The following is a 23807-nucleotide window of genomic DNA, read 5'->3' as shown; positions in this document are numbered from 1 at the left end:
CCCTAGCCCACCTGTGTTGATGGTACAGGCCTGGGCACAAATCAAGTTGCACAGGACTGGAAGGTGCATGTGGCTGCCAAAAGATGGGGCAGGTGTTTTGCACTCATCAACAGCCTGTCAAACTAGGAGGCTGGAGCTAAGGCTCCAGGGAAAGGCATTCCTAACATCTTGCAGCCTCTGGAGACTTTGGACCCTTGGCATTCCTGAGTCTCCCTCCCCAAATCCCTCCTGTTTGCACACTCTCTCCTTTAGTGTGTACACCATGCCTTGGATGTGTCGCTCACCTCCCTTCATTCTAGCCAGATCCAAGACTTTTTTCCCAAATCAAGGCTCACCCTAGGGTTCTAAGACTATCCAGGGGTCAGAGGAAGGCTCTTGGTCCCACTGTGGAAGGCATGGCATGTGATACAGAAGCATGTGGATGGCAGTGACTGGGCTGAGGGCACTCTGGGACCCTGTGCAGGGCAGCCAAGGAGGAAGGCAGACAGCTCTTTACAGGGAGGGTGAAGCCAAGACTTTCTAGGAGTCCTGGGGGAAAGGAAGTAAGGACCCATTGGGGGAGGGGCAGTGAAGTCAAAGAGCTTTTTTTTTTTCTCCCCTTAAGCTCTTCACCCACAGAGAAGAAAGAGCCAGCCCCAGTGGAAAGAGAAAGTCAGTTAGTCTTGTGCAGAGTCCCCATTTCAGAGGGAGGAGAGACAATACTCCCTTCTGGCAGGGAGGTGACGAGGAGTGCTCCCCTTATAGTGGAAAGGGAAAAGGGAGTGCCCCTGACTCTATGCAGACAGGGAAAGTGGGGACACCTTCCAGAAGATGGGGAGCTCTACAGGGACTATAAAGTATGGACAAGGGCTGAGGCCTAGGGACAAGATTTGTTCTCAGTTCACTTTGACCCTAAGGTGGCCCAAAGGCTCAAAGGACACAGGCCTGAGGAATCAAACCATCTGATGGGGGTTCCCCATCCTTAGGGACCTGGGGTGGTTAGCCTGGCTGGCTGAAGTTTTTTGAGGCTCCCTGTCTGATTTCAACTTGAGCTTGTTCTCTTGGGATCCCCAGTCCCTGCCTCCCACCTGGAAGTGGCACAGGCTCCAAATTTCCCCATGTTCCAGGCCCAACCCCCCCTGCATGGACCTCAGGAGCACAGGAAACCACTGCCTTCTTACCTTGTTCGGACGGGAATGGACTGTACCATGGTAAAGGTACATCCTTAACATACCAGGCCATGAAACCACACAGCCGAGGGCATGAGCCTGCCTGGCCAATCGTTCTTGGCTGCAGCCTGTGCACTGCTGCTAATTTCATGGCCCTGTGAGCCAGGTAACGCTCTACTGCCCTGAGCTACCACCTCTGGGCTGGAATCACTTTTTCTACCCTGCAGGAGGCCAGCTGCCTCCTCCACTGCAGACTGGAGGTGGGGGCCACACAGAACCGTTCAGTGACAGTAGCTTCACACTCTGAGGCTGCTATGGCTCGTGACTAATGTACTCCGCTTATATCAAAGAGCCCAAATGGCATTCCGAGGAGAGAAAGCTTACCCGAGGCCTGCCAGAGATAAACGGGCTCATTTCAGGGCCTCCCTGCCCAGAGAAACCGCTTTACCTGGACCCTGAGCCCAGAATCAGATTCTTCCAGAAGAGCCGCTTAGCACGGGGCCTCTCAGCGAGGTGGCTGGAGGAAGTTCTCTGCTGGAAAATGGCCTCACATCTGGCCGTTGGCTTGGCTAGGCTTTTGAATTTCATTTGAAGAGTGGTTCTCTGGTTCCTAGTGTTCACACCAGAGCACAGCAGATGAGAATGGCTTTCCTTATCACTAATGGAGCACATACACCCTGTACTGGCCAGGAGAGGCCTGTCCACACTCTTGGGCCATTGGGAGGCTACTGGTACTAAGCACCCCTCAGCTAGGTTTTGTCCATAGTCTGGGGTCTATCTCACACCTACTTGGGAGGCTTTTGGGGCGGGGGGGTGGGGGGGGGGAGACACTGACACCATCAGTAAGAAGCTTAGAAATCTGCCCACTGCTGTTCACTGTGCTGCTTTCAATTCTTCATTGTTTTGTAGTGCCAGGCACGGATCGCAGGGCCTCACACATGCCAGGCATACACTCTGTCACTGAGCCGCACCCCCAGCCCATCTGTCTTCTTTAAAGTGATCTCTGCTGAACCACCGATCATGTCCATCCCCTGTGGCCTATCAAGGGAAGAGTTTTCTTCTTGACTTTTTTTGGAAGTGGGATGGGGTGGGGGTTGAGACAGAGTTTCTCCTGTAGTTCTTGCCATCCTTGACTTGCTTTGTAGACTAGGCTGGCCTCGAACTCACAGAGATTTGCCTGCCTCTGCCTCCCGATCTTCTTTACTCTTGAACTGCATAGAGCTATTGGCCTGTGTGAATGTCCAGGGGAAGAGGAAGGACAATTCCTACAATCCCTCACTCTTGGTCACTCTGAAGACAGAGAGGAGAGGCATCAAACCCTAACATTAGCAGCCTTGGGGCAGAAGATGTGACAGTGCCTACAGGAAGAAATGTAGACAGGCCCCAAGAGCCACTCTGTGGCCGTGATGGAGTTTGAGCTTGTGCAATTTGTGGAGATTGCAGAGTAAAACGGCAGGCATCCCCACATGTCCTATATGGGAAAGTCCTGTCACCAGCACCATGTGAGCATCTCTGAAGTGTACCCACCATGATGAAATGTGAAGTTCAGTGAACAGCTTTGGATATCAGCCTCCTTGCCTTCCACCTTGTTTGAGTCTCTGTCTCTTTGTTGCTCATCTCTGAATATGCCAGGCTGGCTGGATTCTTGCTCTGTCTCGCATCTCCCCACCTGAGCCTTAGGATTACAGACAAGTGCTCCCGACTCAGCTTTACCTGGGTTCTGGGTTGTACTTTTTTTTTTTTTTTTTTTGTCAGCTCCAAACAAGCTAGAGGACATCTGATACGAGGAATCTCAATTGAGAAAATGCCTCTATCAGATTGCATGTAAGCAAGCCTGTGGGGACATTTTTCTTTTTCGGTTTTTCGAGACAGGGTTTCTCTGTGTTATAGCCCTGGCTGTCCTGGAACTCCCTTTGTAGATCAGGCTGGCCTCAAACTCACTGAGATCCGCCTGCTTCTGCCTCCCAAGTGCTGAGATTAAAGGTGCGTGCCACCACGCCTGCCGGGGACATTTTTCTTAATTAGCTACTGTTGTGGCAGGGCCTAGCCCACTGGTATCAGTGTCACCCCTGGGTGGGTGGTCCTGGATGGTATAAGGAAGCAGCCTGATGGGCTGGGGAGATGGCTCAGAGGTTAAGAACACTGGCTGCTCTTCCAAAGGTCCCAGGTTCAATTCCCAGCATCCACATAATGGCTCACAGCCATCTATAAGGAGATCTGGTGCCCTCTTCTGGCCTGCAGTAGTTACATGCAGGTAGAACACTGTATACATAATAAATAATAAATCTTTTAAAAAAAAAAAAAGGAAGCAGCCTGAGGAAGCTAGTTAACAGGGGTCCTCTCTGGCCTCTATCAGTTCCTGCCTCCAGGTTCCTGCCCTGATGTCCCTCAGTGATGGAGTGTGACCTGAGCATTGAAAGACGAATTAAACCCTTCCCTCCCCGTACTGCTTCTGGTTATGGTGTTTATCATAGCAGTAGTAACCCTAATTAAGACATGGGGATTTACCTACTGGGCCAGCTCCCTCATTCCAGCTTTGCGCTTATTTTGTAAAATGGGGCCTAGTCCAGACCCACCTTGCATTGACTGCAGTAAGAACCAAGGCCTGTGTAGGCGTCACACTGTTCTGATGTTCTGCATGGCTTTCATCTGCCCGCTCTAGTCACCACAGATGCTGAGGTAGTCTTTGATGTCATCGTTTCCACCCTGAGCCCCAGTCTATAGGATGCAGACAACCCAGCGAGATGGCGGTACCCGTGGGGTCAGATCAGGCATCCCAGGGTGGAACGCTGTCTCTTGTTTCCTCAGAGCTGCAGCATCTCACTTCACACTGGCTTTGGGCACTCAGCGTGCCCCCTCTGACATTAGCACCCTCGGGGGCATGGCTGTCTAGAATCCTGGCAGTGTGCCCCGCTAAAGGCAGCAAGGCCTCAGCTTGACTCCCAAAGGAAACATGGCAAAGTCATATCACCTCATGCTGAGTTGTTCCCCCCCACCCCCACACCTCATCATCCTCCCATGTCTGTGGACACACCCAGCCCCCCACACACCCCCAATCCTCCCAGCTGCCACTCAGATAGGTCCTACTGGAAACCCCTGGTCACTCCACCTTCTGTGTTCACCATACTGTCTCTTGTACCAAAGCAGTGTGCTTCTCGGGGGGCCCCCAAAGGTAGTCAGGCACGGAGGTACTTCTATTCCCACACATGCGCTTATGTACTGTGCTACACTGCACATGGCGGCGGGATACCAGCAAAGGAATGAGTTAAAAGAAAAGATGCTCTTGGCCTGGACAGTGGCTGCCCAGCCATGACTGAAGGCCTAGAGTGGCCCACTAGGCTCAGATCTTGTGCCCGGGGCCCAGCCTGCTAAGGTGAAAAAGCCAGCTTGTGGAGGCCCCTGCCTTCTGCTTTGTCACTGTCTTCTCCCTGCTGTTCCACCAGGCCCACTTGGCCTTCTGGTCATTATGATCAGCACCACCATGGATGGAACAGCTCTGAGGAGCTTAGGCAAAGCTTGGCCTCCGTCACATGGCCACCCCATTGCAGGGATTCTGCCAGGAGTCAGAGTGAGGGGCGAGGGGCGAGGAAGTGAGATAGGGACGGAGAGTAAATACCAGGGTTCAGGCCCCTAGAGCTGGCCACAGCTTAGCAGTAAATACAGCTACCGCCTAGATGCATGGCTGTCTCCCCAGAAGCCATTTCAGAGCCCCAGTTAGGACGGGAAAAGACGAGCCATTTAATCTGTGAACACCTTTTTGTTTCCTCCCTCCCACTGATCAAAGCGAACTCTGGGGTATTGATTCTTACCCTGCCTCCAACAGCCTTCTGGGAGAGTTACTAGGCCCTTTGCACAGCAGACAGTGCATAGGCCTGGTGGGCCTGGGTAGCACGTATATCAAGCATCATTTGCCAAAACTGATGCATTTCCACAGAGACATGGCAAGGTGAAGCTGGAGGGACCAGCAGTCCCAGAGAGCAGGCTAGAGGTCCACGGGGGTCTTGGCTGGGTTCTCACTGATGAGACTAAACCATTAGAGGGTCAGTTCCAAGCTCACTTACCCAAGCTCACTACCTGACAGAACCTAGTACCCGGTGGCTGACCCCAAATAGCTTCTGTTCTTGCAAGAGACCAGCCTTAGCAACTTGAGGTCACCTACAGACCCTTGATATATAGGGTTCCCCAGAAGGCCACCTGTCTCCTCAGAGTCATGAACAGAAGAACTGAAGTGTCTGGCGTGCATGGACACTCAGTCACGTACTCTTCTCTTGGATAGAGTTCCAGGCCCCCCCTCGCCCCCCCCCCCTTGTTCTTCATAAAGTAGAGAATGGGCTTAGTCAACTGTGATGGACTCAGTCTCTCTCCTGTGGTCGTCAGTGCTGAAAAAGCATTCCAACTTTAAAAGGCACAGCCTTCAGCAGAGCATTCAGTTACCTGGAAAATCCCCATCCCTAAAATACCCAGGGACTTTCAGCTGGAGAAAAAGCAAAACAGGTTCTCCACCTCATGTGGCCACAATTCCAGGTCTGGCCAAAGGCAGGGATTGTCCACTTCTCCCCTAACCCTCATCTGGCCTTTGTCCCTCCCTCCTTCCTTTCCCTCTGTCTGCCTGCCTGGCTTCACGTGGACTCAGCCAGTGTGTCAAGAGGTAATTGACTGACTGCCTAGCCCAGGGCAGGCTCTGCTGAGCCCATCAGGACAGGGACAATGAGGGGGCACCTCAGAGGCAGAAGGCTATTTCTAAGACTCACGGCTGATGAGCTGCGATTATCATTTTAATTTCAAGGCTGTCACCTTACAGTCAGTGCGCCCCTTCCAAAGAGCACAAAGCCCTCTGCAGTCTTCAAACGGACCTCGGAGGGTCTGCGCTGCAGACCAGGAGGGCCGGGACATTTATGTTCTGTGCAACCCCTCTGTCAAGACCTAGCCCCAGCCCCACTGCCCCAGGATCTCTCCTCGCTCCCATGTGGTTTCTACTTTCTCTGAGGCAGGTCCCACCCTCTCCTGGAACCCCTTGAAACGTCGGCTCCCTTCTGGTTTGCCAAGAAGCAGCAACTGTAAAAACCTAACAGGAAATTCTCACAGCTCTCTGGGTTTGGAGTTGTGAAAAAGCCTTCACACTCCTTCTGTTACTCCCAGTGGGACTCACTGCGTTCTGGGGGTGGGGGGTGGGGCGCGGAGTACTCCTCCATCCTGATCCTCCCAAGCTGTAAATGGAGTAAGGGTTTTACACACACAAATGTACACACTCATGCATGCTTGCATGCTCATGCGCGCTGTTCGTTGCACTTGGCTTCCGAGATCTGTTTTCTCGGTTGTGCAGTGCATTTCTTAAGCACTCCAGTGGAAAACTCAGGTGCCGCTCTCTGTTTACTTAGAGTTAAGTGGTGTAATCCATTTAATCCCTCTGTTTGTTAGGAAGCCAGTGCTTAAGAAAGCCTTACTGCAGCTCAAAGCTCTTCTGGGCTTCATGACCAAAGCTAGATAGTCAGCCCTTGCCTGGCTTCCCTCCCCCTCTCTCTCTCCCTCCCTCCCTCTTCTTCTCCACCCTCTCCTTCTTTCCTCTCTCCCTCTTTTCCTCCCTCCTTCTCTTCCTCTCTCCTTCCCTTCCCCTCCCTCTCTTCTTTCCTCTACAGTCCATCCCCCTTTTCTCTGTCTATAGTGCTAGGGGATAGAAGCCAGAGCCTCCTCACTGAAGGCCATGGGTCCCTCTCCCTGTCACAACTGGATGTGGTTGTTTTTAGAGATGGGTATGCCCACGCAGTCAAGTCTCTCCTAATGAGTGGGCAGCTGTTGGGGTATGAGAGCTGCATCCAGTTTGCACTAGGCCAGCCTGGGTCCCAGCCTGCCATGTCTGGGCAAGTCCCCCATCACTCCCTGAGGAGTGCCCTTTCTGGCTTTGACCCACAGTAACTTTGTGGGAGCTGTCTCCCATAAGGTGGAGGTCTGGAGATGTCTAAATGGTCTGAGAGGCCAGGTACTGTAGTATGTAAAAGGGCTACAAGATTAATAGGGTGGGGATTTCCTTTTTAGCTATATGTTGAGCTCCATTCCCATTATCCAGTCTGTGGCTGGGGCAAGTGGAGCATTGGAAGTGTGGGCCTCCCAGGAGGCGAGGACAACATCAGCCTGTGACCCCAGCACTTAGCAAAGCTAAGTGTAGCACAGCTGTCGTTGGCTGCCATTGGTTGAATGGCTGAGTGTCAGGTTGGAGATGGGGTGGTACCACATGGAGTTGGGTGGGCTTAGCTCTGCCTCCTAGGTATCTGGGGAGTGTAGAAGCAGCCCTCATCCAAGGCCCTCACCAGCCCTGAGTGACAAGCAGCCTCCTTTCTTGTGTGTTTCTAGAACTACTTTGAGAGCTACCTGGCGATTGCCTCCACTGTGCCTTCCGTACTGTGCCTTGTGGCCAACTTCCTGCTTGTCAACAGGTATGTCACCATCTTCCCTCCCCTGACCTTCAACCCGCTGCCTCCTCCATTCTTCCCCAATCTACAGCAGGAATTTTCTTCTTAAATGATGGTTCCCCAAATTGGAATCAGGCAGTTCAGCCTTGCCATGAAGCTTACAGCTTGGAGCAGGTGCCTGGGGACTCCAGACAGAGGAGTCATCATCTATAGCCACTTGTAGTGACAGCCAGGTAAGGGCCACCACCACCACCCCTTCAGGAAACATTCACCTCGCCACTCTGTAACATGTTGGCAATACCAGCTGATGTGTCCCTACTCATACTGGCATGTCATAGGTAATGACTGGGAAAGGCTTCTGGTTAGCATCATGGTGGGAGGAATTATTTAAGAGAGAAGTAAGTTGGTATGGTCCATAGACTCTGCTGGCTGTCCATTCCTGTCCAGTCTCAATTTGACATGACAACAGCCACAGTGCTAGTATCTCATCTGCATTTTCCTGAAGCTGCCTCTAGGCAATAGCTATACCCTCGCTGTCGTCCAAAATCCCGGGCTTCCCTTGAGTACGGCTCATAGAAACCTCAGATCCCTGGTCTAGTCACTTAGTAGTAACTCCTGGATCTCCTGCTGAAAAGCATTCTTAGGCAGATCTGGCCTCAGCAAAGGTGCTAGGATTGATTAGTAATGTCTGCTCTAGGCACAGGAGGAAAGAGCAGAATGTACGCTAAGCCTTGTGTATAGAGAAGTCTTTCTAAACACATCAGGGTAGGCTGGGCGTGGTGGCGCACGCCTTTAATCCCAGCACTCGAGAGGCAGAGGCAGGCGGATCTCTGTGATTTCGAGGCCAGCCTGGTCTACAAAGCGAGTCTAGGACAGCCAAGGCTACCCAGAGAAACCCTGTCTCGAAAAACAAAAAACAAACAAACAAACAAAATAATAAAATAAAATAAACACATCAGGGTACAGGGTACAGTTGTATATAGTAGATCCCAAAGCACAGTGGCTTGCAACCGTAACAGTAATTAGTTTCCCTCACTATCTGGAGTTCTGGAATCAGTCAAGCTCAGCATGGAGCATGCTGGTGCAGTCAGGCAGCACTGGGGCAGGAACTGTTCATCCTTTCCCACCTCCCTGTCTCTCTCTCCTCATTGGCTTGCTCACATGGGGTCAGAGACTGTTCCCATTGTGGTTGAAGAGCAAATGGTCCATGAGAGCCAGGGATAAGCCACATAGTGTCACTTTTGTCACACTCAGCTGGCCAAGGCTGTCACAAGGCCTCTTCCATTTCAAGAGGACAGAGATCCCCTTTCCCCATGGAGGGAGTGTTAAAGAACCTGTATCCCCCTAAATCCAAAGTGTGATCTGAGAGAGGGGGATGAACTCAGCCTCACCTCCTGGCCCTGAGGGCTACCTGCAGAGGTCTCCCTCCCAGACACCTAGCCTTCAGAATCCACCCTTTGTGGGGTATAAGTGATGTGGGAAAACTTGGAGGTGTCTTTGAGTTCAACAGAGCCTTTCTGAGCTCTCAGTGGGCTTAGGTGAGGCAGAGCAGGAAAAGGCTGCAGAAAATTCAAGGGTCACCCTTAGAAGCCACCCAAGCCAGTGGCTTTTGGTTTCTTCTATTGCTTAATACAATGAAATTCACATGCCACAGGGGATAGTTTTTAGAAAAAAGGCTACAGATAAGTGGACAGTAGCTTTGGGGAGGGGGACAGAGCTCCTGCACAAAAGGAGGGGCCCCAGGAAATAGGATGCCATGAAGCTGCTGGTGTGGGGTCCTATGAAGGACTTCTGGCAGAACCTATAGTGATCATGGGGAGCGGAATGGGATGATTAGTCCAGTTAGCTAACCCATGAGGTAGGTGTTCAGGTAGCTGTCTTCACTTCAGTCAAATCTTCAAGTATAGCTTCCAGACAAGGCGAAGAGATAACAAAGGATCAGGAACCAAGATTTCTCTTATCATTCCTGGCCTCTAGCAAGGACTCCGGCCCCACCTGACAGGGTTCGTTCATCTTCTGTTCTTATGGCTAAAAGCTCAGCACTGCCAGCCGGTGAAGACAGTGTCCAGAGAGAGGTGAGGAAAGGGTGCCAGAAGAAGGCAAGAAAGATAAGAGCACTTGCAGTTGCAGGCAGGTCCATACCGCCCACCCTCTGCCCTTCCAGGCCTTGTGACTTCTCTCTATCCACTTACTCTGTGACCTTGGGCATTTGTATAGCTGAGGACAGCTCAGTTACCTGTGGACAAAAATTCCTGGCCCCTTTACATCAAAGCCACCACCTGACAAGGGAGATTTTAAAGATTTATTTATTTATTTTATGTATCAGAGGGAATCAGATCACATTATAGATGGTTATGAGCCACCATGTGGTTGCTGGGAATTGAACTCAGGACCTCTGGAAGAGCAGCCGGTGCTCTCAACCTCTGAGCCATCTCTCCAGGGAGATTTTTTACACATACAGTGTGTGTGTGTGTGTGTGTGTGTGTGTGTGTGTGTGTGTGTGTGTATCCCCTTCACTGCATGTGCAGTGACTTGGGAGGTTGGAGTGACATCCTATTTTTCCTGGTCATGGGGATGTGCCATAGTGGACCCACATCCCTGATGTTTTCTTCAGTGGCCATGGAACTGGAAGCTGGCCCAGTTCTGGGATCAGCAGGAGCAGTGAAAAGTCCCTTTTACGTTCCTCCAGTCACAATAGCCAGTCAGCCAATCAGTGGCCTCGCTTAAAGAAAAAACAAAAAAACAACAACAAAAACCCAGCTCGCTCACTAGGCTACTATAGCCAAGGTTGGTCACTTGGCCCCTGAGGTTAGAGTGGGGATTTATTTCTAGAGGGACCCACCTCAGTCTGTCTGCACTTAAAACCTGAGCTACCTGTGAGTGCTTAGGTCCTGGCTTTGTAGTCCCCTAGGCCAGGCCTCAAGCTGCTAGACGGAGGGGGCCCACGGAGTGAGTGAGGGCACAGGGTGTGTGTGTGTGTGTGTGTGTGTGTGTGTGTGTGAGAGAGAGAGAGAGAGAGAGAGAGAGAGAGAGAGAGAGAGAGAGAGAGAGAGAGAGAGAGAGAGAGAGAGAGAGACACTAGGAGGGGGTCTGGGCAGGGAATTAATTTCACAGGTTCCCTAGCCCAGGCTATAGACAATGCTTGAGGGCCACGGGGAAACAGCACCCCAACCCCAGTGTAGCCAGCTGCCAAGGACAGTTTAGGGGCGAGGCTGTTTTTCATTTAATGTAGGAGATTGAAATGCCTCCTTCCCTCCCTCCTGGAGCACCCTGGCTTCTCTGACTGGCTCATCCATAATCGCCAAGTGTTTTATTATGTTAAATCTGCAGCTTTATAAATACAGATGAGCCAGATTTACATTTAGGAGACTTGGGAAGGAATCAGTCCCCTGGGGTCCTGGACTCTCACTGGCAAGGGAGTGAAGTGGGGATGGGCGGCAGGGTGGTGTAGCCTTTTAGCTAGGCAAGCCAGCACTTCCCTAGATTCCTAAGAGCTTCCATCACAAGCCACCTTCCCTGCAAGAGGGAGGGCAGTGTGCCCCCATAGTGTCTGTAAGGCTGGCCCACTACCACGTGGCAGCCAGCCTCAGAACATTGAATATAGCTCCCGTGGGGCTTCTGAGGGACAGCGGGGGTGGGGAAGTGGGGGGGGGGGACGGGGGGCACAGGACGGGGTGTGCTCTGCTGGAGGGTACTTAGGAAAGGAAGAGAGAACAGGTGAGAAGGAGTCGTGGGTAGGTGAGGGACAGCCACAAGCAGTACAGTGGGTGCCCCCCTCCCCAGTAAATAGCCACCAATTCCTGCCAAAGCCCCAGGCACCCCACAGGACCTTATCATTAAAAGTGCAGGGAAATGCCTAGAAGCAGAGGAAGGTATGCAGCCACACCTCCTCCCTCGGTCAGTCTTTTGCCTCCAGCTGTCCTCCCCAGGGAACAATTAAAACCTTTTGATATTTTGTTCCTAGGTATCACCAAGTGGAGTCTCTTCAGTAGGACCTTCATATCACCTAGGCCAGCCTCATTTTGGAGATGAGTAGGAAAGGTGCTGAAAGAGTGAATGTTTGTCTGAGGTCACACAGCAAATCCATGACAAAGCCAGGCAGTGTAGGTGGGTAAGTGGCTTCTCTTGCCACGAAGGTGGGGCTCTGAGGGACAGGTAAGTATGTAGGGTCACCTTGAACATCAAGTCAGGCTTAGCTGCAAGCCTCCAGGGTACGTTGGGGTTCTTTTATCATAATAGCTTTTGTGGGCTCCTGGGGTCCAGCCAGTCCACCTGGCCTCTCTCCAGCAGTCCTACTTTGCCTGAAACCCCTGCAGAGTCTAAGAAGAGGTACCCCGGTGTGTGGTTCCGGTGCTTATTAAGGCTTGAGGTTTCCCAGATGCAGGCCCCCCGAACACGGAAAGTTCAAGAGCATGTAGTAAATTTAAGGGCGGATGTGGAGAGAGCAAGAAAGTAGCTTTGTCACCCTGCCCCCCAGAGAGGGAGCTAGGATGGGTATTCACCAGTCTCTATAGCTGTAGGCTGCTGTTGGGAAATGTCAGTGGTCCAGCCAAAGCCTGGACCACTATGTCCTGACACCAGCTCTGGAGTTTTAGGGTGTGTTATTCCCCTTCCTGGAACCCTGATGTCTCTGTGTTAATGGGTACACACAGTAACAAATGGAATGCAGTAAGAATTATTTGTTTTCTAGCTGAAAATTAAAGTCAGATTTGCCCTCAGGCATAGCTGAGTCTAGGAGGGAATCTCCTTTTTCCCATGGTGCTGGGGCTCTGTGCATCTTCATGGGGGTGGGATGCACTGCACATGTAGTCCTACCCTACACAGTTGGAAAGCCTCCTGACTTGTGGTAGGCGGGACTATCAGTATTATTCTTTTTTTTTTTTTTTTTTTTTTGGTTCTTCAAGACAGCGTTTCTCTATGTTATCTTGGCTGTCCTAGACTCCCTTTGTAGGCCAGGCTGGCCTTGAATTCACAGCAATCTGCCTGCCTCTGCCTCCTGAGTGCTAGGCTTAAAGACGTGCGCCACCACGCCTGGCTATCAATGTTAGTCTTTGAAGCTGGATTGGTAGGGGTGGCATGGCCCCCCCACCTCTTCCTTGCTTACATAAAGGAATACGTTCTCTCTCAGAGAAGATATGCTGAGAGAGATGAGCCCACAGACTCTCTCTGTGGCCCCTCTGAAGATCAAGGTCTGGCTCACAAGGTATAAGACACACTCGACTGCAGGCTGGGCTTTTGCTGGTCTCCAGCTCTTCTCCGCAAGGCTCAGCCAGTCTTGTCTCTGCCAAGAACATACATGCTCTCTTCCTTGAGGTCTCTCAGCTCTTTCCCAAGATGCCACCAGCCCTCCTGCCAGAATGTCTAGTACTGGGGTGCTCCGAGTCCTGCCACTCTGTCATGTGCACCTGTGCGCCATAAGTAATCAGCGCCCAGGGCCTGTGTGTAAGACACAGGATCACAGAAGAGCCTGGGCTGGGGCTAAACTCACCTAGGATGGCATCCCAGCTTTCAGGGACTCCCTCTGTGTCCTTCCTTGCCTTTACAAAGGGGAGGCGGCCCCATTCTCCCCTTGGCCTGCTCCTCCCCCCCCCCCCTCCCATCACAATCTCCCTCTCAGGATCCAGAAGTGGTAGCTGGCAGGAGCTCCCCTCTGTGCAAATCTGTTTCACACCTGGCTGTGTACACAGATGTGTCTTTTCTTTTCTTTTTCTTTCTTTCTTTCTTTTTCTTTCTTTTCTTTTCTTTCTTTTTTTTTTTTTTGTTGTTGTTGTTTTTGTTTTTTTAAGACAGGGTTTCTCTGTGTAACCCTGGTTGTCCTGGACTCTCTTGTAGGCCAGGATGGCCTAGAACTCACAGCAATATGCCTGTCTCTGCCTCCCTGAGTGCTGAGATCACAGGCGGTGCCCCTGTGCCCAGCTCAGACCTGTCTTTTTCTACCCTTTAAGTTTGGATTGTCGTCTTAATCCAGAAAACCTCTGTATCTAATCTGGCTTTCCTCTCAGCCCCAACTTTCTCTCTGGCCAGTGGAAAGCAGAAAGCAGGCTTAAAGTTTATCCCAATCTGATGGTCTAAAGGGGCCTCTGGTTGCTGCTCTCTCTGTTAAGATAGAGCCATGTGCAGCCATCTCTGATTGTCCCTCTCCCTGCCCTCCCCCTGGTCAGGAGGTGGGGAGGGAGGTGGAGTGTGTGGCTGAGAGGCAGGGTAGTATTTTAATGGAATGCCTGGGGTTCTGGCACTGGACTGCAGGACGTGGTCTCAGTAAGCCATCATCCCAGCTAAGATATCTAGGAGAATCGCCTGCGAGCTCCTGGGCTCATGACAGAGTGGCCTTGAGCCAGCTCCATAATAACCTTTCTGAGCTCAGTACCTTACCTCTGTAGAGGGATTGAGGGTATCTCACAGAGTCCCAGTGGGAGGCAAGGGAGGTAGAGAGTAGAAAAACGTTAGAATCTCACAGAGCTGAGGTGGGAGGTGAGCGAGGGTGGAAGTGTGGAGAGCATTAGAATCTCACAGAGCCGGGGTGGGAGGCGAGAGAGGTAGAGTGTTGAGAACAATTGGAGGAAAATTGGGCACAAACCAAGCTCTGTGGCATCCATGATGGTGATCCTACCTCCCACCCCCACCCCCCACGCCCGCCCTTTGCTAAATTTGGAGAAGGAAGCTGGGTAGGTTGTGCAGTTTAAACACTATAGAAGTCCAACAGGAGGGCAGTGATGTAGCTTGTGGGATCTTGTCTGGTGTCCTGGCCTTGATCCTCACATGTTGTCGATGATCTGCAGTATCCACTGATCCTGCCCCAGGCTCTTCTCTTTGTGCTACATAAAAGCTTCCTGGAACCTCCGCCTTCCCCCATGGGTAGATAGACACCCCCTCTACAGAAGTGAAAGCCAGGCCCCCAAGTCTCTTGGTCACAGGGCAGGTCTCTTGAGGTCACACACCAGGCAGAATTCAAGGCCACACCTCACCCGCTCACCCGCTTCTTTCTTGTGGTTCACCAGTCCTGGTCCTCTCCTCAGGGTCCAGGTGCATGTCCGTGTTCTGGCCTCACTGTCCGTCTCATTGGCCATCTTCGTGGTTATGATTGTGCTGGTAAAGGTGGACACTTCCTCCTGGACCCGAGGCTTCTTCAGCGTCACCATCGCATGCATGGCCATTGTCAGCAGCGCCTCCACCATCTTCAATAGCAGCATGTATGGTCTGACAGGCTCCTTCCCCATACGCAATGCCCAGGCGCTGATAGCAGGTGAGAGCCCACCATGAGAGGGAGCCACTGGGGTCTTTCCAGAAAAGGAAATGTCTCCTGGGTCCACTTTATTTTCTTAGCGTCAGTAAGCACACCATCCCAGACTTGCTAGCTGAGAGCTCTTCATTCTTTTAAGTCTGCAGTTTGGACAGCAAAACAAACAAAAAACGGGAGAAAAAAACCCCAACCAAACAAACACCAGTTGGCTTTCCACTGTTCATGAGGGTGGCTCAGTTAATGCCCAGGGCCTTGATGACATTCCACGTGGACCTCACCATGGTTGCCTGGGCTATCTTGTGGAGTAGGCCCAGGTTGTACACAGAGTGATCTCGGAGAAGACCCAGGCAGCACTTCATTTTGATGTAGCCGTGGAAGCCATGTGGGGAACGACTCCCACAGCCCGTAGCTCACCTAGGCTCCAGATGGTTCTCTGTGGCTCCATGAAAGCTGTTGAGGTCTTGGCAGCAGAACGGGTCGGTGGGAGGTTGGACCATAGCCATGATGGAAGGAAGTACCCTGTGTCTTCAGAGCATTCTTTCTGAAACCAGCCTTCTTTCCTTTCCTCCTCTCCTTTCCTCCCTTCTTGCCTCCTTCCTACTTGTTCCTTTTCCTTTCCCTCCCTCTCCTTCTCCCTTCTTCTTTTCTGTTTTTCTTTCCTTTCCAGTTCTATGAAGGTTCCACCCTGTGTCAGGGACAGAGAGATGACTCTCACTGTGTCCTGTCAGAGCCAATAGTCTTGTGACTAAAGCTTCTGATTCCCCCAGACTGTGGCCATGCCAGCTTGTTCTGGCTCTGCCTCCCAGGCAGTGTCTCTCTAGCTGAAGTCCAGAAGTGGATGCTAAGACTGTTATGGGGACCTTGGCTGTTTTTTCTCTCACCCAGATGGCCCACAAGGTAAACAGAGCTGGGTCAGTTAGCATCTGCTTTTGTGTGAAAGACCACTGTCTCCTAAAGCGAGCCCGGAGGCTGCTCTTCTCTGTGTCCCCATGTGTCCCTGGCGCTTTTAAACACCTGGCTACCTGAGAAGAATTGCACAATGCTCAGGACTGTGTCTATTAGTTAGTATGCCAGGTAGGATGTGGCAGGGATGACAAGTACCTTGACAAGCGCATATCCCTTCCCCGCTCCATACCAGTGCCAGACATCACTAATAGATCCCTATCTTTCCTCCCAAGCCTCTAATTCCCTCTCAAGCCAGCACTTGAGGCAATTACTCTCTGTGGATCAGAGTCGAGATATGAGCTCCGTCTCTTTGCCATTTTTGATATAGGATTAGGCTTTGCTTCTATCCCGGGAAACCCTTGGGCCTAAAATAAAATAGAAATGAACTTGTCATTGAGTTTTCTGAGTACAGTCAACACGCTCCTGGCATTGCTTCAAGAAAGGCACGTCTGGACCGTCTGGACCGAGGGGGATGGCCATCAAACATTAATCCCTCTGTCACCACTGGCCTCAGAGGGAGACTCTTATCCCCTCATCTCTCCCCCACCCTGTTGGAGCTTTTCTGTACAGTTTCCTGCTGGACATCTGCAAGGGCAAACAATTGGCCCCTCTTGTCCACCTGTAGCTCTCCAGAGCAGAGTGTCTCTTGGGATTTTTTTTTTTTTTGGGAAGTCTATTTTTGGAAAAGTGGGGGTAGCCAGATATAGGGGCACACACCTATAGCCTCAGTACTTCACAGACCTGAGACAGGAGGAAAATGAGTACTGGGCCAGGTTGGGCTACATAGTAAGACTGTCTCAAAGAATAAGAAGAGTCAGGGAAAGAAATCAGGACTTAGACCATCAGCTCTGAAGGAGGGTCGAGAGTGCAGCCCTCGCTAGCGTCAGGCCAGCACCCTGGACTAGCCAATGTGCCTCAGTTTCTCAGTGGCCCCAGCCTCCTTTGCTTTTTTTTTGCGTCCAGAGGAACCCATCTGTGAATTCTGTGCATGTTGGCATCTGAGGAACAATTCATTTGTTTTGTGCTGGTGGGTTTTTTTTTTTTTTTCTAAGCCCTCATTTGCATGTATTTCCATAACTGATGAGATAGTGGGAGTCATGAAGGATGAGCTCCCGGAGGCCCGGTTTGTGGCTGCCGATAATATTGTAGATTCAAATTGGAAGGGAGAGGGGGATCAGTGGGCAGGACTGTTAAGATCTCTTCCTCCTGCGGCCACCGATGGGCTCTCTGAGCTAACCCCCGCTTCTTCCAGAGAGCCCAGGTGGGGATTAAGGCTTCTCAGAAGTGGGCAAGCCCCCCTGGCAAAGAGTTTACCCCATTGCTGCTGCTTTGATGTGAGAAAGATGGGAGTAGCCAAATAGCTAATTGGGAATCTGAAGATTCGTTTGGCGTGCAGGCTCCTGTCTGCGTCAGACTCTGTTTAACATGTACTAATCCTTTTAATCCATCTAGCTGTCCTAAGGGGTGGGCAGTCCCACTTACAGACGAGCACTCTGAGGACAGAGAGGTCAAGAGGCTTGTCAGGGATCACACAGCCGGAAGTGGTAAAGCCGGCCCTGGGTTCTGATTCAAGTATGAGTCCTCTGGATCCCTGTGCTAGTTTGCATGTTTTACTTGCCCCTCAAGTCCAGCTTCCAGCCCCAACTTATTTGGAAGAAGTTGGAAGAATTCTCTATTGGGGCCAAGGACAGTTAGAGGCAGCAAGGCAGACAGAAACACATCCCCACTACCCAAAGCTCTGGAGCTCAAGCTGGAGGGCGTTCTACTCCCCCACCCCGTGCCTACCCCAGCTCCAATCTCCAACCTCCTCCCCAGCTTCAAGTGCTGTGAGACGAGCACCAAGGTGTTTTCAGTGTCAGCAGGTGGGTGAGCAGTTGGCTTCTGAGACCTTGTGTTTTCCTGAGCCCATCGTGATGTCCTTGTGATATCTTCTTGCTCTCTACAGGAGGAGCCATGGGAGGGACAGTCAGTGCTGTGGCCTCGTTGGTGGACCTGGCAGCATCCAGTGACGTGCAGAACAGTGCCCTAGCCTTCTTCCTCACGGCAGCTATCTTCCTTGGGCTCTGCATGGGGCTCTACCTACTGTTGTACCGGCTGGAATATGCCAGGTGAAGTCACTCTGTCCTGCGTTCCACATCTAGTCATCTGATTGGATTGTAGGGCTCTGTCTGTATTGGTTGCCTGTCCCCCAGGACTGTGAGGGCTGAAGTTGGAAGGCATTTTTTTGTTTTGGGGAAGGGTCCCTCAGTTGCTCCATAAGTTTGTCTTGGGTGGGAAAAACTGACTCTGACACCTCTAAACTGGTATCGCCTACAAGGTCATGGATATTAGTGAATAGTTCTACGTGCAAGTGAGGAAACCAGGAGTTAGAATGGTCAGGGAGGCAGGAGGTAGCAGGGCCAAGGTCAACAGGACTCCACACTCTACTTTCAGCTCACTGTCTGTGGGACCTCTGGTCTCTCTCAAGTTCCACCCTCGTCATTTGTGTTTTCTACTGCTCTTTGAAAACTGAAGCTGGGGCTGAGGATTTAACTAAGTTGGTAGAGTGTTTGCCTTGAATGCATGAAGCCCTGGGCTCTTGGGCTTTCCGCTGGTAGCCAGCCATTGTTGGACTAGCAGGACCACAGCCTGTAAACCACTGTGGCAGTTTGAGTGAGAATGACTCCCGTAGGCTCATATATTTAAGTGCTTAGTCAATAAAGAGTGGCACTGCTTGAGAAGGATTAGGAGGTGTGGCCTTGTTGGAGTGGGTGTGGCTTTCTTGGAGGAAGTGTGTCACTGGGGGTGGACTTTGAGGTTTGAAAAGCCCAAGCCAGGCCCAGCGGCTCTCTCTTCCAATGCTACCCGTGGATCAGGATATCAAACTCTCAAATACTTCTGCAGTACCATGTCTGCCTGCATGTTGCCATGGTTTCCATCATGGACTAAACCTCTGAAGCTGTAAGGCAGCCCCAATTAAATACTTTCTTTTATAAGAGTTACCTTGGTCATAGTATCCCTTCATAGCAATAGCACAGCTAAGACAGCCATTGTAATAAATCCCTTCCCTCTCTCTTTCCCTCTCCCTCTCCCCCATCTCTCTCTCTCTCTCTCTCTCTCTCTCTCTCTCTGTGTGTGTGTGTGTGTGTGTGTGTGTATTCAGTTCTGTTCCTCTAGCAGCAAACCCTGACTAATACAGTCAGTAAACCAACACTACAAGTGTACAGTGGTCAGGGTTTTAAAAGAATGTCATACATGGGGTCACAGAGAAAAACAGAACAGGTCACAAGTCACTGTTCCCAGGGCAGGCAGGAGGCAGAGCACAGATAAGTGGCACTTCCTATCTGAAGAACAGTTTATAGCCAACCAGAATTGTACTTTAGTTTATTGTGTTATATTTTTATTAGTAGTGGTAGCGTGTTTTTCTTGTTTTTATTTTATTAAGCCGGGGTCTCCTTGAAATTGCAATGTGCTGGAAGATAACAGAGAACTCCTGATGTTCCTGCCTCTACTTCCTGGGTGCTGTGGTCACAAGTGTGTACCAGTGAACTTGGCTTTCTATCAAAATTCTGCTATTGATTTTTGTTTCAAAATTTTATTATTATCATATATGTATGGTGTGTGTGTGTGTGTGTGTGTGTGTGTGTGTGTGTGTGTGTGTATCATGGTGCACATATGGAGGTCAGAAGACAACTTAAAAGAGCTTGTTCTCTCTATCCACACTATGGATTCTAGGTTACCAGGCATGGCAGCAAGCACCTTTACCTGCTGAGCCATCCCCAAAACTACAAACCTTTGAATCCATTGGTCTTTTCTTTTTTTCCTTTTTTGTTGTTTTGTTTTGTTTTGTTTTGCTTTTTCGAGATAGGGTTTCTCTGTGTAGCCTTGCCTGTCCTGGACTCTCTTTGTAGACCAGGCTGGCCTCGAACTCCCAGTGATCCGCCTGCCTCTGCCTTCTAAGTGCTGGGATCAAAGGCGTGTGCTACCACGCCCAGCGTTGATCTTTTCTTATTTGCTTGGGTGTCTATGTGGATTACACGGTTCCCTGGGATGAGCAATACAGAAAGTCTGGGGCGACCTGAATGTCATCTATAAGGGAGCAGTTAAAGTGTATGGCAAGCTGTTATGAAGTGGCAGAGCAGAAGGACACAGAACCATGTGTATGACAGGATGGCTACAAGTTAGTGTTGTTCATTTTGTGATAAGTATGCATTTATTAATGCTGGGGTACATGACCTAGGCTGGTGTGTGTGTTGTTTATAAAATGCATTTAGGCATTCTGACTGAGGTCTTAAGATCTGTATAGCTGTATTCCATATTTGTTTCAGAAATTCTCTCTCCCTCCCTCCCCTCCCTCCCCTCCTCCCTCCCTCCCTCCCTCCCTCCCTCCCTTCTGTGTGTGTAATTTCCCCCCCCCCTTTTTTTTTTCCAAACAAGGTTTCTCTGTGTAGCCTTGGCTGCCCTTGACTCACTTTATAGACCAGTCTGGCCTTGAACTCACAGAGATCTGCTTGCCTCTGCCTCCCAGAGTGTTGGGATTACAGGTGTGTGCCACCGTGCCCGGCTGTGTGAGTAATTTTTATGGGTTTGTGTTAGGGGGTGTTTTGCTTATTTATTGAGACAGGGTCTCACACTGTGGCTCAGGCTACCCTAGAATGCACTATGTAGCCCAGACTGGCTTCATTTCACTGTGTAGCTAAGGATGACTTTGAACTTCTGATCCTTCTGCCTTCCCAAGTGCCAGAATGACATATGAGCTCCCATGTTTGTTTTATGTGGTGCTGGGGATCAAATACAGGGCCTCAATCATGTTAAGCAAGCACCCTTCTAACTACACTACATCCCCACATCCCTGTTAACCCCTCTTCCACACTGTTTTAGTTGTTTGTTTGTTTGTTTGTTTGTTTTTGAGACAGAGTCTCACTGTGTAGTTCACACTGCAGTGCTTCTTCCTCGGCCTCCCAAGTGCCAGGACTGCACGCCTGAGCCACCACACTCTGCTTAGCTTTTACATTCCTGAATGTTTTTTTTAATCTAAACCTCCCCCTTCCAACACAAAACAAAGGGTGGCCAAGGCCTCCACTCACTCAGTGTGTGGTAATCAGGCCTAGTTTTCTGTCCCTGCCTTTGATCCAGGGACTGCAGTCCAGCCTGGAAGGCTGGCTGCGGATCACACAGGCCTTTTCTAACAACCTGCCCCTCCCACGTCATGTTACGAAATCATAGGCTAAGAGGGTTCCATGTCTTGGGCTTTGCCTGCTGGGTCTATGAAGGCTGTTCTGAAGACCCACAGGAGTTTATGCAGACTCTGAGGTCTCCCCTTCTGTGTCCCTGGAGTTCAGTTCCATAGTGACCCACTAACCGTGTCACTCACTGTTCCTCTGCAGGTACTACATGAGGCCAGTTGCCCCAGCCCATGTGTTTTCTGGTGAAGACAACCTATCACAGGACACTCCCAGCAGCACCTCAGTGGCCATGCCATCCCTTGGACCCATCCTGAAGAAGACAGCTAGCCTCGGGTTCTGTGCTGCTTTCCTTTACTTTGTCACCACCCTCATCTTTCCTGCCATCTCCACCAACATCCAGTCCATGCATAAGGACACCGGCTCTCCATGGACCTCCAAGTTCTTCGTGCCTCTCACCGTCTTCCTCCTTTTCAACTTTGCTGACCTCTGCGGCCGACAGGTCACAGCCTGGATCCAGGTGCCAGGTCCTAGGAGCAAGGTGCTCCTAGCACTGACACTCTTGCGTATCTGCTTTGTGCCCCTCTTCCTGCTCTGTAACTACCAGCCACGCTCACACCTGACTGTGGTGCTTTTCCAGTCCGACATCTACCCTGTGCTCTTGATCTGCCTCTTTGGGTTCAGTAATGGCTACCTCAGTACTCTGGTGCTTATGTATGGGCCCAAGATCGTACCCCGGGAACTGGCTGAGGCTACTGGCGTCGTGATGTTGTTCTGCGCAACTGTGGGCTTGATGCTGGGCTCAGCCTGCGCAGCCCTGCTTGAACATTTAATTTAGGAGGGGCAGCAAGGATGCAGGTACCGTGTGAGGCTCGGGCTCTTGGGAGATGCACAGGGTGAGCCGAGGTCTAAGATGGTATCGAGCAAGGGCCTAGTGTTTCGTCTGGTGCAGAGCAGAACCCACTCTGGCTGCCTTTCTCTCAAACTGCTTGTACATCTTTTGCAAGGAGACATTCCAGACACAGCCTAGCACAGTGGCTCGTACCTGCGATCCCGGTGTTCAGGAGTCTGAGCCGGAGGACTGCTGTGAGTTTGAGGCCAGCCTGGCTACATAGTGAAATCCTACCTCCAAAAATTAAGCTAAAGCAAAAACCCTGAGACATTTCCTAACACTTCAAACACCTCCAGAGCCCTTTGAAGGGTGCGGTTGTTGCTGAGATATAGCTTGGTTGGTAGCGTGCTTGTTTAGCACTCATAAAGGCCTGACTCCCATCCCTAGCATAGCATAGTGAAAGCCTGCAATCCTATCGCTTGAGAGGTTGAAGCAGGAGGACCAGAAGTTCAAGGTCATCCTCAGCTACATAGGGAGTTTGAGGTCAACCTAGGGGGCATGTTACCTTTATAGCTAATAATCTTCAGGGTTCCCTATTCTGAAAGAGGCTGCTGGGCTGGCTTTGAGGTCCACTCTGCAATGGTCCAGGCATGTGCTGATTCTTGAGCTCTGTGGTTGGAAATAGGCCAGCCAGTTGGAAAGCCCTACAAGGTGGATTTCCTAAGCCTTCCTGCCTGAGGCCTGGGCTTCTGAGGTCTCCCTGTGTCATGAACGGAGCCTGATAGGCCTCATCTTCAGATGAGGCCCATATGGCCCAGTGACCTGCAACCTACTTAGGGCAGAGGGAAGTCTTTTTAACAGTCATGTTTTCAGCTTGTTGGAGCCCTTGGTTCAAGGGCATAATAAATAACTGGGGTTCTTTGTTGGCGTCTCCATCAGTTGAAGTCTTAGCAAGAAGCAATGTGCTAAGACTAGGTGATTTGGAGAGATCAGGGACCAGTGCAAGAACCCCAAAGGCTTGAGGCGTGGTACCCTTCCCTGTCACTGTAACAAAATACCTGACTAAAAAAGCTTCAGGAAGGAAGGTTTCTTCTGCCTTACAGTTTAAGAGGGGACGTGGTCCCCTGTCATCAAGGTGAGATAGGCACAGCAGTGGGTGTGGAAGTGGCTGATCACCTTGTGTGCACAGTCCTGGACCTCTGGCCATGGAATGGCGCCATGCCGCCCACATTCAGGACGGGTCTTCCTCCCTCAGTTATACCTCTTTGGAAACATTCCAACAGCCAAGCGTGTCTCCATGGTGATTCTAAATCTAGTCTCATACACAACGGAGATTAACCCTTATATTATTTAGGAACCAGCAAGAGCAAGACCCTTCTACGCTTAACCTGAAGAGAAAGGGCAGCAAGCCCTTTTAGAATGTACACATGCGACCTTGCTTGGGGTGAGCAGGGACTGGTTCAGACAGCTGTGGCCTCAGATGAGAGGCAGAGACTCCCTCCTCCACCCATCCACTGCCCATTCCCAACTGAGGTCTGTACAGCTACCAGGAAGGGTGGAAGCTGGTGAGCTGAGGGTGGGCACTAAGATGTCCTGTTGCAAGTGTTACCCAGCAGGGCTAGCTGTCACCTTTGTTGTCATAGTTTTCCAGATGTCAGTGCAGTGCTGACACTTGCTCATCAGAAATTTGGGGGATGGCTTTGTTCTGGTTCGGTTTCCCGACAGACAGTCGTAATCAGGATGGTTTCAGAAGAGGACCTCCAAACTCCATTGCTCCACACAGGAGACCATGTCCCCTCACATTCGATATGCATGACACAGAAACCAAGTTCTGGCTTCACAGGTGACAGGGGCTTCTGAGAGATTGTTCTTTGGGGAGAAGGGCTGGTCCTTTCTCAGGGTTCCCGCGGACAGAGGAGAGCTCATCCACAGCACATGGCTACCCTCGGAGCCACGAGCGGATGCTAATTAAGTGCAAGGCAGTGTAATCTCCCCCAGTGGCATCAGCTTATGCTCCCTACCATCCTAGGCTTCACACTCCCTCTCCAGCTGAAGGATGGGAGGAGACACCCT

General features: G+C 51.0%; 1 protein-coding gene across 1 annotated transcript in view; it reads left to right on the top strand.

Moving 5' to 3' along the window:
* The window catches only part of Slc29a3 (solute carrier family 29 member 3), a 33501-nt gene extending 11240 nt beyond the window's left edge, over positions 1-22261 (top strand). The window contains exons 3-6 of the mRNA XM_051153101.1: positions 7497-7579; positions 14572-14798; positions 17686-17848; positions 21107-22261. Coding sequence (XP_051009058.1) covers positions 7497-7579; positions 14572-14798; positions 17686-17848; positions 21107-21740 — 1107 coding nt within the window. The 3' untranslated portion in view covers positions 21741-22261. The remainder of the gene's footprint in view (positions 1-7496; positions 7580-14571; positions 14799-17685; positions 17849-21106) is intronic.
* Positions 22262-23807: the final 1546 nt, after the last annotated feature.

Source organism: Acomys russatus, chromosome 11 (genome assembly GCF_903995435.1).
Source record: "Acomys russatus chromosome 11, mAcoRus1.1, whole genome shotgun sequence".
Classification (NCBI taxonomy): Eukaryota; Metazoa; Chordata; class Mammalia; order Rodentia; family Muridae; genus Acomys; species Acomys russatus.
The sequence above is the reverse complement of the archived record's forward strand: the minus strand, read 5'-3'. Positions and strand labels throughout refer to the sequence as shown.